A 17,498-nucleotide genomic window follows, 5' to 3' on the forward strand; every position below is an offset into this window, starting at 1 on the left:
GATTTACAAAATTCCCCTACGATTCTAAATTAAAAATATAACTTTGATAAGACTAAAAATTAAACTATGGAGTTACAATTTAGTCGAGCAATTTATCTGGATCAAATATAAGGCCGTTAGTATTTTATTTCTATAAAATCTATCATTATTTAAGACATACCTATACAATAATAACGCTAAATTAAATACCAATCCACGTCTAAACATTCTAGACTCTGTATACCTTGTATCATTGCCTACAAAACACAACATATAACTATTTTCCTACTTTTTCTACAACTATTTTCGTTTATTTATTTTAATGAGGACACCCATTAACCTCAAGCTTCTCTAAGCACATCAGCTCGATATAAGAGTGCTGGTTCAATAGTTCCAAATGAGGCGTGGAGCTTATATCGCTTGACCCACTGACTCGACCAACAACGAAGTAATGTTTTATAAACTTTCACAAAGCAGCCCGTGGTCTGGAAGTTGGTGACTGATTCACCCGTGTATCGGAGAACACGTTAATGTCGGTCCTGCGCCTGATCTCTCTCCGGTCGTGTGGCATTGCCGTCCCATCGGGTTATGAGAGTGAAGGAATAGTTAGCGCACCTTTGTCTGCGCAAATGCTCGTGCACTATTAATATGTATGACCTGCGCAGTTGGCTAATCTCCATACTTGAGAACAGCGGCCGTAGCCGATAATCGGCTGGGAGGACATCGATGTGAGAGATTATTTTGGAAGCTGATCGGATTTCGTTTTAAGATGATGTTTTTAAGAGTATAATGTTGTTGGTAAGCATTAACTTCAAGCTATTTTCTCTAAGCACATCAGCTCGATATAAGTGTTGGTTGAATAGCTGCAAATGAGGCGTGGAGCTTGCTATCGCTCGACCCACTGACTCGCAGTCTGTGTAACAACGAGGCAATTCCGACGCACAATGGATGGGCTGGTGCCATTATATTCGATGTTATAATGTGAGAGATTATTTGGGAAGGCTGATCGGATTTCGTTTTAAGATGATAAAAGGGGAATTAAGGCGGTATGGGTGCGTGTTGTTGGGAAGCGTTTTTGTAATTATAGGTTTGTGGTTGTGGGAAGGAATGGGCGTTAATAAAATAGTAAATTGTTGCGTAATATGTTTCGTTCTTGATGATGGTGATTTTTACTCGATTACGAAAGAAAGGTTACATATTTTGGCAGCCTATAAATAGGAAAACATAGGCTACACGTTGTCTATATTAATATAAAAAAGAGGAAACTTTTTTGTGTTTGTTACTATTGAGAGATCGTCCCCGAGTAATATACTAAGGCTTTATTTTTACCAGGTACAGTAGCTCTTACGGGATAGCAGTGAATATTTTGAATTTCAATTTTCTGAATCCACTATAATCATTATCATCATGATTATTCACTTAAAATCTATTCCCATTCTATCTAAATTTTGATCGAAAACCGCAATTACAATCAGGAATCTAATTATCTAAATCCATCGATATTAATGAGCTCATAAGCACGTGAATGCATTACCACTGTTCCTGGAGCTTTTAATTAAATGTAGTAATTAAGACTGGCCTGTAGTTTTATGTGTGTAGGACAGCTGATGTTGTTGATGGGGTGTTCAAAGGTCGTGGGTTCATGTCCTGGTAATGTGATGAGTTCTTGGGGAAAGTTGCGTGTTTATGCAGAATAGTTTGGGTAAAACTTGATGTAAATCTATGATAATAATTATAAAGCTGAAGAGCATGTTTGTTTGAACGCGCGTATATCAGAATCATCAGAACGAAGTATAAGATAACACTTCTTGATTATACAGAAAGGCTTTATGCTACTTTTAATCCGGGGGCACAGGTTAGCTCCCCCGGGAACAGGATAAATCGGTGGTGGAAATTATTAATAAATATTTCTCGCTACCGAACTACTTCTCGCTACCGAAAAATGGCTTATAAGAAATCCAGAAAATAGCTGGAACCCCAAATTCAACTTCCATTTAAAGATCAGCAGTTTCAACGCGAAAGTATTATTAACAAATCAAACAAATTAACTTTTACGTTTGTTTGTTCCTCTCATATTTAATTGCTTTCAGGGACGTGTGGTATTTGTGTAGGTGTACAAAGAACTCAATTAAGAGCGGCAAGGAACAAAAATACCAGGTAATTAACATACTCATTCCTTAAAAACACAAACGCACCTACATCTCCCTTAATTTGTGACGGAAAGAAGTACTCACACTTAATAATGTGACGAAAACCATAGGTGTGATTGTTGCTATCCTGACTACTATTATAAATACGAAGGTGCAGAGGCACAGAGGTATGTCTGCAAGTCTGTCGAACAAAACCATTGAACTGATTTATGTAAAAAGATAGTCTAAAACCTAAGAAAGGACTTAGGCTACATTTACCCTGATTGCTGGAAGTGTTTTTTTTTCCTTGTGGATATTCCATAAATAAAAAAATACAACTCAATTGACTAACAAGTTGACCACCCATATCTAAAGCTACTGATATCTATAGTAAAAACACATATTGTTCTATACATATAATATGTTCGTTCATAAAAAAGGGACCTGTCCGAAACATTCTCACGGCAAGTAAAGGAATGAAAGAAAGAATGATGAAATAGGTGTCCGCCGAAATTGGACGGCGAAGGGCCGACAATAAGACGTTTTTTTTCACTTGAATTGGAACGGCTGGCTTATAAATTGATTTCAGGAAGAAACTGAATTTTGTTGGTTGGAAGTCATTTTAGAATGACAAGGGTGCGTCTGTTGGTTTGAATGTGTCTGTAGTTCTGCGTGAAATTGATTTGTAAACCATTAAATAGGTAGTTCAGCAATTTTGTCTCTGAGATAAATTTTCATCGACAACATAAATGACAGTATTTTATTAAATCAACTGATTACTTTGGAAATAGAACATAAAAATCCATAGCATAGCATAATGTTGTTAGTGAACTTGGGCCTAAATGTACTGAAAATTATAACTAGCTGCCACAAGCGCGATTAATGAGTTGAGATGAAAGTTCGAATTTATCTCTATGGAAATATAGACATAGGAATCTCTTTTACCAAAGTGTTTTTTCAAGTAAGTTACTCTCACAATCTTTTCTCCACAAACATTTTCAACCAACATTTCAAAACAAAAGAAAGACTTATCATTCTAACCTCAAACAAGGCTAACCACACGGCCTGTCTTTTAGGGGTCCTTACAACCCTATTTAGTGGAATTAGTCGCTATAATAAATTGCCCACACAACCCAGACACTCGCAACAGATGCCAATAATTAAAGAAGCGCCGCCAGATGGCGTGGTAATCAACATCCGACGTTTCTATCTATTTTCTATTTATTTGGGAAAATAACCGGGTGTTTTGGTAATCTGATTTGTTTTGTGAAAATTGTTTACATAGGTTGTAAAGTTTTAGGCACGTGATGTCTAAATTCCTAACCTCATATTTTTATTCATAATTCTTGCGTATTGATGTTATTGTGCTGAACGTCGAATCTATTCGGGTAAAATAACATAAAAGGCACACAAAAAGCCTGAGAATGGATGTAGCCCTCTGTTCAGGATGCAGTTAGTAGTTCCTTTGGGAGCTGGAATATGGGATCGCGAGGTATAGCTAAAAACTAGAGGCAGTTAAAATAAGCCCACATTTCTAAAAATCTAGTATATCGCAGAAAGATAAAAAAATGTTTACACAACTATTATAAAGTTTTGTAACTCTAAGGATCTGATTCTTCACAAAACGTAAAAATAAGTACCTCTTTTAAAGTGCCTGGTTCTATAAAAATGATTATTTTTGTTTCGAACACTTGAAAGGATGTCTCAAAGGAGTAATGTTAAATAAATGGACAGAAGGCTATAGGTATTCAAATGGATTCCTCAGAGACTAGACGTTATAGTCTGAATGCGTTCAGGCCTTTATCGAAATGTATTGTGAATTTAGTTTGAACTACCATAAAGACATCAGATACCTATTGTAGAAAATAGAGCTCTGGTAACTCATTCTCCTGTTTATTGATATTCTCCTGGATGGAAGATAGTAATATAGAAAGAAGTGGAATATTATTGAAAAAAAATACCGGATTTTCGTCGTGAAGCTTTTTAACACTAAACACCAACACCAACCTTATTATAAAGCGCCAAGGCTTTTGTGCTAGATTTAGACTGTTAACTTTATTCAAGATCATGTTTTAAACCCAGCACTAAAGCCTGTCCTTTTCAACCGACTTCCCAAAAAGAAGGAGCTTCTCAATTCGGAGGATCATTTTTTTTAAAGATCAACGTATTTGCAAACATGGGTTCGCACACAATTGCACAGATGTTATAAGAGATGTTTATGAGTTATCCATATTTTATCGTAAGATAATTAGATGGCAGAGTCTTATCTGCCAATACTTAAAACAAACAAATGCAAGTGACTCACCTGTCAACAGATATGGCGACTAGATTGAATATGCTGGATGTGGAGCAGATGACATCAATGGCGATGTAGCAGTCGCACACCACGGGCGGGAGACCCCATACGCCGTGGTTGAACTGGGGGGAGAAAACAACGGTAATTAACAGAAAAATAGTTAAACCTAAAGGTGCAAGGCATTCGGCAGTGACGAATGGCTATGTTACAGTATGAAAACACTCCCTCTCGCTATGGGTTAGCAAGAAAGAAGAAAGAAAAAAAAACCGGCAGGAATTTTCACTCGAACTTAAAAATCACGTCAATGACCGCATGCGACTTACGCTTGAATTGAAATTCCACCTTAAGAATCTGTCCTGCGTGGACAAATGTACGCGAATATGAAGCGATCCGAAGCGAATGTAAGGGTATTATTCGCAAAACTGTTCATTTCATGTCTTCGCGTTCGCATCTACATAGATATCTCACATAGGACACACCGTAAGAGCAATTTCTCGGTTTGGCCTCCCCACTACAGTGTCTGTCAAGTCTCAAACATAACATAATGTAGGTTCTATTCACGTTCTATTATTCTCAGGGGTAATAAGAGAGAACATCATCCATTTATCCTGCGAAGAAATGGCCTTTATGCGTATCTTAAATAGCTTTTGGATGGTTGTGTTAGGAAATAAACAGAGCATGTTGTATATAAAACAACAGTATTTATAAGTATGTAGCAAAGAATGAGTATTCTAGCGAATAAAATTAGTACTAATATCGAGTCTTTCACTATTATAACTTTTCTAAAAAAACACGACAAATATTTACTGGTAGGCCTGTTGAAGTTAATGATATTTTGTGTTCAAAAACATCGACTTTAAGAAAGTTAACCGTCCATAGACGAGATGACAAGACCTTTTCCCGGATTACATGAATAAGCAGGAAAATGCTCTTGACAGGTCAAGGTCAAAGGGTAGAATGTAAATACGGCTTGTAAGATCACATGGTGTAGAATAACATGTCTTATTATTTGGAAATTTAGCTTCTGGCAGCTAACTTCCTACAGCTCGATGAAAACAGCTTAAGCACTCCTCAATAAATGTGCGACGATGATGACTACGATGACGATGATGATGGTCATGACGATGACGACGATGATGATGATGTCTTTCTTTTTCTCCTTATAATGTCAGCTGCAGGTTTAATCACTAAACAAGCCCAGAGTTATCCAATCCGCCTGACGGCCTCTTACTTGGCATTTAACGTTTTAAAAGATTCGCGCGTTCAAGTAAACTCTTTCAAAGATTAGCAATGTTATATTAAGGTATATTCTTAAGGCACCATAATCTCCATTCCTACCATCATCACGAAAGCTTTTTGAGCGAGTTGATTCTAGTAACCCCACTTACGTCAGGCAGCTGCAGTTTAAGCGACCGGAATAATGGACAGTAACGAGCCCGTCCGTCAGGCCTGGGCTACAATTGTGCTGGACACAGTGCCCGACGCCTCTCAAATTATTGCATTTGAATACAACTTCAGCTTTATGAATAGAAGCCCTGGTACAGGTGCATGGAAGTTTCTGTATTATGTTGCGAAAGTTGTGAATTAAACAAATTGTGGGTTCTTTTGAGCTGTAGCTTTTGATACTGCTGTGTTTGAGCAAATGTATTATTGTTCGGAAAGATTTGTTCAGCAACGTGGCCACAATCCATATCAGCTTTCATAACTGATCGATATTTAATATGCTGCGTCATACCTAATCACATTAAACCTGTCACATATACCTACTTTAAACTATTTCATAACGAATTCCAAAAAAAAAAAACTACCAAATCCATTCAGTGGTTTAGCCACAGGAATTATTTTTCGTTTCATAATTTAGATTTAGAACATCATGCGTAAAGCTGAGATAAAGTACGGAAGTGTCAATGAGCCCGACTATTAGCGATCAAAATAAAGGCTGCCGTTCTTAGCAAAACCACAGATTACTATAATGGCAAAACCTTTATCTAAAAGAAGAAAGAATATTTGATTTTCTGTGTAAGTAGATACGTCCTGGCTTTTTGTTTCTTGAAAATTTGAGCTATGCTATGCTACCAATTGAAAGTTTATGGTGTTCTCTCAGGGTGTTCTAAGGTTTGTTGGAAATCAGGTTTACAGATTTTGAAAACCCAGACTTTGTACCTACTATTTTGAACGATTGTGTTTTAAAGGATGCCAGCTTGTCTTAAAAAAATATTCCACAATGTGTTGTTGGGTCTCTCGATCAAATATTTATTAGATCCCCTACTAAAAGTAAGGGAATAATCAAAAAATCCCAAAACTCATAAAATATTTAAATCTCATACCATAAGAATACCTCATCTCATAAAAAATTAATTCAACAAAGATATGAAAAACTCGCACTGCACCATTTCCGATATTTAAGCTCTTTACGGGGCCTTTTTGGGTCCCAGTGGACCACACAGTCCATGTGTGCCCTGAGTGGGAATCGCATCGCCGGAGAATTCGAGGATTACGAAAAAAATAGGAAAAATAAAATACTAACAAATATTTTTTTGCCTTTAGTAAGAATTCGCATGTTTGAAGACCGTTTTTGCAGTTCTTCCAATAGACTTGCGAAATCTGGGCTCACTTCTTTAGAACGAACAGTTGTAATGATTTTGTTCTAAGTGATTTTTGAGGTTCGGGGGGGTAATTAATAGGAGGGAAGCGGCCTGCTACTAGTAACAAAATGAGAGAGGTTAGTGTATGTCTGTATTCGAAATCCCGGACTATAAGGTGTAATTCCTGGACACAGGACAAGTCACGTAATTCGGGGACAATCCCGGATTTCCTGGCCATTTAGCAACCCTAGTCCCAAATGAGCCGGCAACAGTTATACTCGCGTGCATTGTACGTCAATGATAAGGTTATCTAAAGCGGATTATATTTTACCTTGTGGAAGGTATGGTAATGACCATTATGGTGTTATGACGACGAGGTGTAGGACACTCGTAGGTAGGCAGGGTGATGATATTAAGCGACCGACGAGAGTTGAAGTTTGAAGTCGTGATGGCCTAGTGGGTAAAGAATCAACCTCTCAAGTATGAGGGCGCGGGTTCGATTCCAGGTCAGGCAAAGACCAATGCAACTTTTCTAAGTTTGTATTTACTTTCTAAGTTTACCTTAGACACCAATGACTGTGTTTCGGATGGCACGTTAAACTGTAGGTCCCGGCTGTCACTGAACATCCTTGACCGTGGTTACGAATAGTCAGAAGCCAGTAAGTCTGACACCAGTCTAACCAAGGGGTATTGGGTTGCCTGGGTAACTGGGTTTAGAAGGTCAGATAGGCAGTCACTGGAAGCCGACCCCAACATATGTAGTTGGGAAAAGGCTGGAAGGATGATGATGACGAGAGCTGAAGAGCCAGCATTTTGTATAAATTAATGAACGCAAAAGAAATATTTTTTTAAATCGGTTCAATAGTTTCGAAGCCTTTTACATAGAGTAGAAACAAACAAAACACATGGTTCCTCTTTATGATATTAATCTAGTAGGCGACTTTACAATGTAGGCGAAAGAGTGTGAGATTGTGACTTCTGGCTCCATCGAGGGCCCAAGTTTGAGTCATGAAAATTAAATCTGAAAGGGTTTGATTTAACCCTCATTTCATGATCAAAGAGTACGCAACTTTGTTATCGTAAAGTAACATTGAAGAACTTCTTTCTGCATATTTTCCCTCCAGTATTTTTCATTCAACACTACTACAAAGATTCTAAAATGAGTGAGCACAAAGTACGACAAATATGAGAAGTGAATAACAAACTCAATACTTTATCTTGTTTTTCCATTCCCGCAGTAAAAATAAACGTTATTTTCGCAATGAATTTGCAACTATTCAAAGGCGCTTACAAAGGTTCAATGGAATAAAAATATTATTACCGTGAATGTAAAACTTCAGCCGTGCATAATACCCTGTTTGTATAAAGTTTCACGGTAAAATGAGCCTTATTTTCATTTCAATAAAGTTTATTTTGTTTTAATGTGTAATCATTATGAGTATTTGCATTCGTTTAATATTGACGTACTTAATGTTTAATTATTAATTTCTGTGTTTGCATATATTGTCATTCATATACGAATATGGGAGCCCAGTGGAGAAAGAACCAATCTCTCAACTATGAGTGTGGGTTCGATTCCAGGTCAGGCAAGTACTAAAGCAACTTTTCGTAAGCAGAGTTTGTATGTAAGTATATCTTGGACACCATTGACTGTGTTTTGGAGGGCACGTTAAAATGTAGGTAATTTTAGGTCCCGGCTGTCTTTTGAACATCCTCCTTACGGCCAGACGTTTCGGATAGTCCGAAGCCAGTAAGTCTGACAACCAGCCTTACCTAGGGGTATTGGGTTGCCCGGGTAACTGGGTTGAAATCAGATAGGCAGTCAATCCATGTATACCACTAGTACTCAACTGCATCCGGTAGACTGGAAGCCGTTAGCCGACCCCAACGTAGTTGGGAAATGTCTAGGCAGGTAATGATTATACGTGAATATTATTCATTACTAAAACTACTTTTTACTAATTGGAAATCCAATCTCTTTTCCGAAGTAAAAGTTTGTAACTTACTTACAAACAGAATATTTTGTAACACTATTTAACTAGGACATCAACTATCGACTACCAGTTGGATCAAATTCCTAACTCTACGTTGTACGCTCATTATCCCCTATCCTACCTGTTCTCGATAGACAAAGAACCCGTGGCTTAAAGTCATAGTATACAAGCTTGAAGTGTTTAGTTATAGGTAATGTCTATGCAATAAAGCATATTGTTTAAGAAATATGGACTTGAACTTTTAAGAAAAATTGAAGCAAATTTTTTTTTCGAACCCAAGTGGGATCAACACCACCTACCTATCTACCTATTTCAATGAACATTTAGCATAAATCTGAAATAAACATTATGCACAGAGGTTCAAAATCGTATAATACCTGAGTTATATTAAGTTTTTCTTATTTAATAAAGCTACTAGTAGTCAGCAGTAGTCATTTCTTCGTAACAATTTTTAAATGGCACATAACAAACATTCTTCATACTATAACACAAGTCAGACGGCCACTCGCTCTTCGTGTAAAACCCCCGTCTCCTTTCATTCCTGGCAGCCTAGTACACACACACAACGCAGGTCCTACAATCCGTTGGTATGACGTGTGACGTCACATTAGGGCTTATCCACGCGCTGCAAATGAGCTCGCTTGATTGATTAATTACGTTATGAATGAGCTGTTTGATGAAGGTAGATGTTAGGTTTCATGTGCTGTTAGACTGAGTATGATGAAAATGTGTTATAGTTATGTACAGTGGTAGAAATACTATGGAAATTGAGACGCGGTTGTAACAATTGTAAGTGGATTATTAATCGAATTTATTGTAAAAAAAATAAAGTTGGTTATTTATCCAATTGAAAAGGTCTAATGGTTTATTTTAGTAATCGTAGATATTTGGCTGACTCTAGAATTATACAAACAAAACCTTTTGTTTATTGTGAATTCACACCAAACTGTTAAACACCTTAATTTGTTGTAATTTACTAATAAGACTTGCCAACATTTCCCATGTTTCTATTTACATTTCTTCCCTGTAAGGTATAAAACCACAAAAACCGGTCAAGTGCGAGTCGGACTCGCTCACGAAGGGTACCGTACCAGAACAAAAATTAGCAAAAAAAACAAAATATTTATTTTATTCTAGTTTTCAGTATTTGTTGTTATAGCAGCAACAGAAATACATCATCTGTGAAAATTTCAGCTCTCTAACTATCACGGTTAATGAGATACACCCTGGTGACAGACGGACGGACGGACGGACAGAGGAGCGAAAACAATAGGGTCCCGTTTTACCCTTTGGGTACGGAACCCTAAAAACGTACCTTTTCACGTCACCTCATCGCCCCTCCATTAAGAATGAGCATCACATACAAATTGAGAAGTGCCGTACAAACTACCATCATTCCATTCAAAGACGACTGACTCCATACGAACACAGTTTAAATATATTCTCTTGTAAACAGTTGTGAAGCTACACACTAACGTTCGTAACAACGTCACCCGCACACGCATGTGCTGCATGCACGACACAAAGTACTAACAGCACTGAGAGAAGAACATAAAAGCTCATCGACACAAATGTGTGTGTGATTGACATTTTTACACACGTTAGTAGCTAGCTTAAGTACATCTTGGACACCAATGGCTGATAAAAAGGTGAAGGAAAACATCTTGAGAAAACCTGGACTATAAAGTCTGAAATCACCAACGCGCATTGAGCAAGTGTGGTGATTAATGTTTAATCCTTCTCCTTGTGAGAAGAGGCCTGTGCCCAGCAGTGGGACGACAAAAAAGCAGTTACAGTAATGGTAGACAGTAGCTAGCTTCACAACTGTTTACAAAAGAATATATCTGAACTGTGGTACAAGGATGGCTGACTCCATACAAAGTTGGTCACATGAATGGTATTCAGTTCGCGTTCAAATGGCATATGTAAATAACTGTGGAGTCTCAATGCTGTTAGAACTTTAGTTTCTGACTCCAATGTAGAGGAAGTCAGGAATTGGATTTTATTGAAGGTTTTGAGGTATTCATAGTACACGCAAGTTATTCATAGTAGTTCACAAGGCGACGTAAATAAGTTTGACCCTCACATGGACCACAAAAGCTTTTATGTACCTAGATGACTGTTCAAATGTATCAGAGCAACCTCTTCGCACACTCGGATAAAAGGGCAGCTTATAACCTTCCCTTAGGTAAAGGTAGGCTACATAACACTTAATTTTTTTTCAAATCGGATCAGAAATTCCTTAGTTCAAACAAACTCTTGAGCCTTGTCATATTTAGGTCCGTATTACAGAAGGCCACTCAAGTCAAATTTGAACTAAAAGAACTGCTAATTGTTTCGAGTATTTATCCTCTAAACTGCGATCAAAGAGACTCGTAATTATTTTGGTCATAACATTAGATTCTTCTCCATAAAATTTCTTCTGTAAAACCTCCTCAAGGCAAATGAAAGATGGCTCTTAAGTTACACGGTTGAATTCACCATTGATCAATGGAGTGACCACTGAATTATAGCTTTTAGTCAAAAGGGAACCTTTTCTATCACTGAATGGATGACTCAATCGGAACACTTACTTCTGGCTACACTTTAGAGCAGTCGGCAATTCTTCGGGCTATTTTGGTGTCCTGAAGTGTATATGTTATGGACCAAGTGATAAATTGAGCAGTATACATAATGCCCGGTCATTATGAAAAATGCCCAATATGAGAGCGCAATTTGATAATAATTATTCAAATAATCAAATTGACCGGGCACTATACATATTGCCCGTGACCTTTTGGGCAAAGTAATACAAGCAAAGTAATAACATATTTATATTCATTTTTTTATTGTTATTGCCATTTAATTTAAAATAAACTAAATATTAAACCACTTAAATAATCAGCCTCATGATTTGGATTAATTATGAAGGACTTCTGCCTTAAAAATCCACTAGTTTTTGCATTTAAAAGTTAAGGAAAGTCATATTTAAAGGGTGCTTATTAAACAGGCTCCTTTTTAATATAATTATTCGCCCCGAATAATGTATGTTGCCTTCTAAATTACTAAGTCAGCCACAATTAACGAGCATCTAAATAATACTATCTCAGCCACTCGTTATCTTCTAAGTAAACCGCTCTAAATACAACTCCGCATGATGGTTATTTTTTAGCATCTAAATTTGTAGCATGCATTCTAACAGTAAACTTCTAAAATACTATTAAATGACATCATAAAATTTATTTATTTAGCTTCTATATAATTTTTTAACTCAGTACGTTTAAAATGTAAGCAAGCAACATGCAGCAAGCATGGCTTCTGTCACGGCTCCGGTGCTGCGGGGCTCCGGCGGTCCCATGCGAGCTTATCGTCGCAGATGGTTTTCACGCTCACCGCCGCAGCTTCGGCTTGCTGGCCGGCTCAGCCGGCCAGCCTCAGCCGCGTCGGCGAGCGTTAAAACTACCTGCGCCTCAGCTCGCAGGCCGCCTCGCCCCTCCACACTTACGCGGTTTTGAATTGCACTCTAGGGGTAGGACAGACAAGACTACGTGGAGTCGGTTTTGCAGCGATACGTTTTCGTCACATCATCCTCCGAGCCTTTTTCCCAAACTATGTTGGGGTCGGCTTCCAGTCTAACCGGATGTAGCTGAGTACCAGTGCTTTACAAGGAGCGACTGCCCTATCTGACCTCCTCAACCTAGTTACCCGGGCAACTGTTACGTGGGATACGTTTTCGTCACTAACTTCAATTTTTTGCTTTATTATCAAATTGCCCAACTGTCATGTAGCAATATAATAATGCCCGTGCAATGTGATAAATAATGAAGTTAAGATAGTTATTAATCACTTGGCCCGATAAAGCTAGACATTATTCATAATGCTCGGGCATTATTAATAATGCCCGAATTAATCACATGGTCCATAACATATATATGCTTATATTAGAAAACTAGAGTTTATTTGCTTGTTCGTTTGGACGCGCTAATCGCTGGGACTAGTGGTCCCGTTTGAAAAAATATTTCAGTATTAGGTAGCCCATTTATCATGAGAGGCCATAAATTTTATTATGAAATAATGCAATAGTATGAAATAGTGCCTACGGGACGCAGCTGCTGCCAGAAGCTTTTAAGGAATTCTATGATTACATTGATACATGACATTGTGTATTTCACAAACATTACGTGATATTTGCTCCTTGTAAAGCACTTGTACTCAGCTACAACTGGTTTGGCTGGAAGCCGACCCGGAAAAAGGCTCGGAGGATGATGATGATGAATCCCAGGACTTAGGAGTGGAGCATCATGCTTTGTCTATTATGAAGTATATACCAAATATTATCTGAATTTTACCCAGGTTTGTGACAGCCGTTTCATGATCAGATATTTAAATAAGACCTGGATACGACGTAGAATAGATAAAAAGTACGACTGATATTACATGACCTACAACATTCAGATATCACATTTAATTGAATAACTTTAGACATCAGAGATTTCTTTTATTGTTTTAGTATCTGAGAAGACATAAAATGTTTTATCTGATATCTATCTGAAAGTAATTACAAACTGAACAATAACTGATGCCCGTTTTCACCAACAACCTCTTACCGTTTCCCTATCTAAATGCTACTTTTAATAAGGACCCCTCCCAATTTGACACCTACCTAAATTCATTTTCACCACACTTGTACATGGATCCCTTAAGTAAGTGACAGATTACTAGTTCTACAAACGATAATGTAAAGTCGATATTTTATCGATAAAATGATTTTTCTGTACTTCTTAAGAAATAAACGTCTATCGAGTATATATAACTAAAGCCTGTGAGTTTTTGTTCTTGTGATGTTATTTTAATTTAACTTAAACTACATTACGCTATGTTTTATGCAATAAAACAGTGAAGAGGTTTTCTATAGGTGAATTTTTACCTATGTCATTCGCGTGTTTGTCAAATTGACTGATGTGTATGTGTACATAGAGTGAGGTTAATTTTGGGTTTATTATTGTTGAATAGATAAGTTTATTTTAGCAGAGAAGAGAAAACGAGGATAAACCTTTCTTACAGAAGAAAAAGACAAGCTAGTGAAATTTCTGACGTCTCATAGCGACACAATATTAAACAAAAAACGGATGGGACCACGAACGAAGCCAAAAACAAAGCTTGGATCCAGTCACAAATAGTTTTAATGCGATAGGAACCGTTTACAGGTAAATGTGAATAATATCTGTGTATAATAATATAGTGTATTAAGATATTGCCGTTCAACTGTGTTCCTTGTTTTACTGTGGGCTTCATTGTATTTTTGTTCTCCATGAGTTGATGGATTTAAGTATGGGGTTAAAATTATAGATTTATTTATATTTATTTAGTTTCAGGTGGTGCGAGAAATTGGAAAGACGTGTAAAAACATGCTGCGCCCAGCCCACCCCAAATTGAATTGGTGCAGGAGGATGATAATAATGTTTGGTACATCATATGAGGACTAATATTAAAATATTTGTTTACTATCTTTGTTTTAATTTACATAATTTATTATTTTCAATGTTAGCCTACTTCTTTGCACACTGTACACATAAGGCAATAAACCAATAAATGGCTTCTGCGCAGGTGAAGGTCAGGGCTCAATATCCGTGCCGATAACTATACCGCGGCTAGAGCGACCTGAGCGATATTCACTGCCGCTGTGGGTAGAAGTACATACCGCGCGAGAGCAGCGGCATACATCCCGAACATCAACAGTAATATTATCGCATACCCACTGGGTTTTCTCTGTCGCAGGTGGTAGCGAATACCGCTTAGGTCTGAACAGTCATATTACCGCATACCCACAGGGTTTTCTCTGCCGTAGACGGTAGCGAATACCGCTTAGGTCTGAATAGGCCTATAGTTGACCTAGCAAGTGCATTCATAGCAAGTGATAACCTATAATCTTATAAAAAAGTCATGATCATCATGATAGGTTCAAAATATGTTTGTATTCTGTCATGATAATGATAGGGGTTGTTTAAGCAGGCATCAATCGGGCCCCCAAGTTTAAGTGAAATTTTAAGGTTATAATTGACACCTAGGCTTTGGTGAAAATGAAATTCTTATTAAGTGTTCCGTAAATGCTCCCTAAATTCAGGTATTCGTTGGTGAAAACGGGCATGAGTCTCATAAAGTTTTGAGAGCCAAAAGATGGCTGATAACAATGTAAGTAGTAAGATCAATGACCGATCGGTTTCAGAAACTAGGTAATAACTTTGTGATCTGATTTTAGACTAGTGGGGTATAGAGGGCAATGCTTCTTGATTCTTCTATCATTAAAATTATCTGAAAATGCTACATATTAATTGAAAAAGTTGAGATGACAGAGTTATTGTCTATCTTTTGGGTTAGTATGTAGTTTATCGGCCCGACTTTCAAAAAGGGGAACAATAAACAACATATTATCCACAGGACACGGGTGAAACCGCGGGAAAATGGCTACTGTTTGATAATGACTCAATGTATAACGTTATACTAAAGATAGTTTAGTTTAACCACTTACCTTAAATATAATAACTGTGCTGTTAAGTCGGACTCCACTCGGAACATTTAAAACTGGTATTCGCTATCAGAAATCTGAAGTCGTTACAACTTTCAGACTGAAATTGTTCGTCAGCTAAATAGGTCACAAATTAACCGAAGTTTAGTGTTAAAAAGTTTTGTCTTAATCTATTGCAAGTGTGTTAAATAATGTTCTATGGTTATGGTTAAGGTTTTTGTCAATTATTAATTTTATTTGTAACAGTTCGGGAACGTCGACATCGCCAAATTCTAGCTTTGTGAAAGATTCTAGCACCCACAAAGCGAGTTCGGTCCGATCCAGGAATCGAACGCTGGACCGCACGGTAGCGACCAACAGGACAGTATATTGACTATAATGAGTTAATTATACGGGATTTATTTTGTGTTTAAAACTTTCAAATAAATATTGTTAGATTTTTTTGAAATTAATTTGATGGATAGTAATTTAGTAAAGTGAGGTGCAGTGTGTATCATTATAATAGTCTAAATTCTTCTTCAAACATACAGGAAACCCTTTTGATATAAACTTTCTGACCTTTACCAACAACTACAAATGACTAACACGTTAACGTCGAGAAAACCGCAACACCCAGTAACAATAATTACAATAATCTATTATTGTCGCGTTCACATACGTATAAACAATACATTACATAGTGTAATTGTTACTAATTCACCGCCCACTGAGTTACAAAGGAACTTAATTTGAACGTACATTGTTGTCTATGTAATTTACTGGCATTCCTTACACATTAGTTTAGGTTCGTGAATTATGTTGCTCTATAAATAGATAGAAATGTGTGCTTATGCTATTTGGTTTAATGGGAGAGGTTACTATTTGTATTTTAAGCCTTTTGGTGTCAAGATATCTATGAATAATTCAAATATGGAATAGAGTAGAAGAAGAGATGTTGTGCCAACCACTAATTTAATAGTGGTGTAGGCAGGTGATTGATTTGGTCGATTGGAAAGCTACATACACTCTTCCCGAGTAACATTAGGCTTTATTTTATTCCGGTACACGCAAGTTGTTCCTAAAATGAAACTACGGATAAAGGACTAGCTTATCGATTATAATTATTAATATTATATTTATTTGTCATTAATCTTATGGAGACCACGGACTAGCAAGCGCAGCGTAGGACGTCCACCAATAATGTGGATAGACGACCTTATAAAGGTCGCCGGAAGACGCTGGATGCAGGTCGCCTCCAACAGATATCTGTGGAGATCTAAGGGGGAGGCCTATGTTCAGCAGTGGACGTCCTATGGCTGAGATGATGATGATGAATCTTTTGTCAAGCTCCATAAAAAATAACTTTTCATCCCACCATCTCGGAAAGAGTAGTTTTACCCTTTGATATCTGAGCGCAAAAGCCGTTTTTATCCTCTAGAGCGGCAAAGTGATTTGAATTTAGAACATCGTGTGCAATACTCCATTTGTGACAATCGTGATAAGACTTTTCAAACAAATACATATTAAAAAATAAAATACTGCTTAAAATAATTATTCAATTAATTAAGTAATTTTTATTATTGTTTTAACATAGATTTTTATCCTCGTTTCATTTTTAAACTGAGTTTTCAAATAAATAAACTTTAATAGGTACTATTTTTTAATTTGATACTCATATGTGCGCGCCATTTTGTTTTTTGCATTTAGAAATTTCCTCGATGAGGTGGGATGAAAAGTTACGTGTTGCACTCGAGTGCAAAGATTTTTCACCTTGTGCTCTTTTGATTCCCTCGCTGTCGCTCAGGATTCTAATTATTGAAACACTCGCTACGCTCGTGTTTCAATTTTAGAATCCTTCGCTTGCTCGGTCATCAAAATTGAGCCCGCGGTTAAAAAGCAACTTTGCACTCTTGTATAACAAATAACTATTAATAAAACCAAACAGTAACTATAATTAAATGTTTGAATGGCAATTTGAGTGATTAATCAAGTTTGGTGTATTTGTTTAGCAGGTGGTAGACAATAGTTATT

General features: G+C 37.1%; 1 protein-coding gene across 3 annotated transcripts in view; it reads right to left on the reverse strand.

Annotated features, from left to right (window-relative positions):
- Positions 1-17,498, reverse strand: part of LOC124636368 (dopamine D2-like receptor) — a 132,362-nt gene that overhangs the window by 20,553 nt on the left and 94,311 nt on the right. For 2 of the 3 annotated variants that reach the window (XM_047172437.1, XM_047172438.1), the window contains exon 3: positions 4,414-4,526. In XM_047172437.1, the coding sequence (XP_047028393.1) occupies positions 4,414-4,526 (113 nt within the window). Of the gene's footprint in view, positions 1-4,115; positions 4,296-4,413; positions 4,527-17,498 lie in introns of those variants that run through there. The other variant, XM_047172439.1, reaches the window with a different exon arrangement.

This window comes from Helicoverpa zea, chromosome 14 (assembly GCF_022581195.2).
Source record: "Helicoverpa zea isolate HzStark_Cry1AcR chromosome 14, ilHelZeax1.1, whole genome shotgun sequence".
Taxonomy (NCBI): domain Eukaryota; kingdom Metazoa; phylum Arthropoda; class Insecta; order Lepidoptera; family Noctuidae; genus Helicoverpa; species Helicoverpa zea.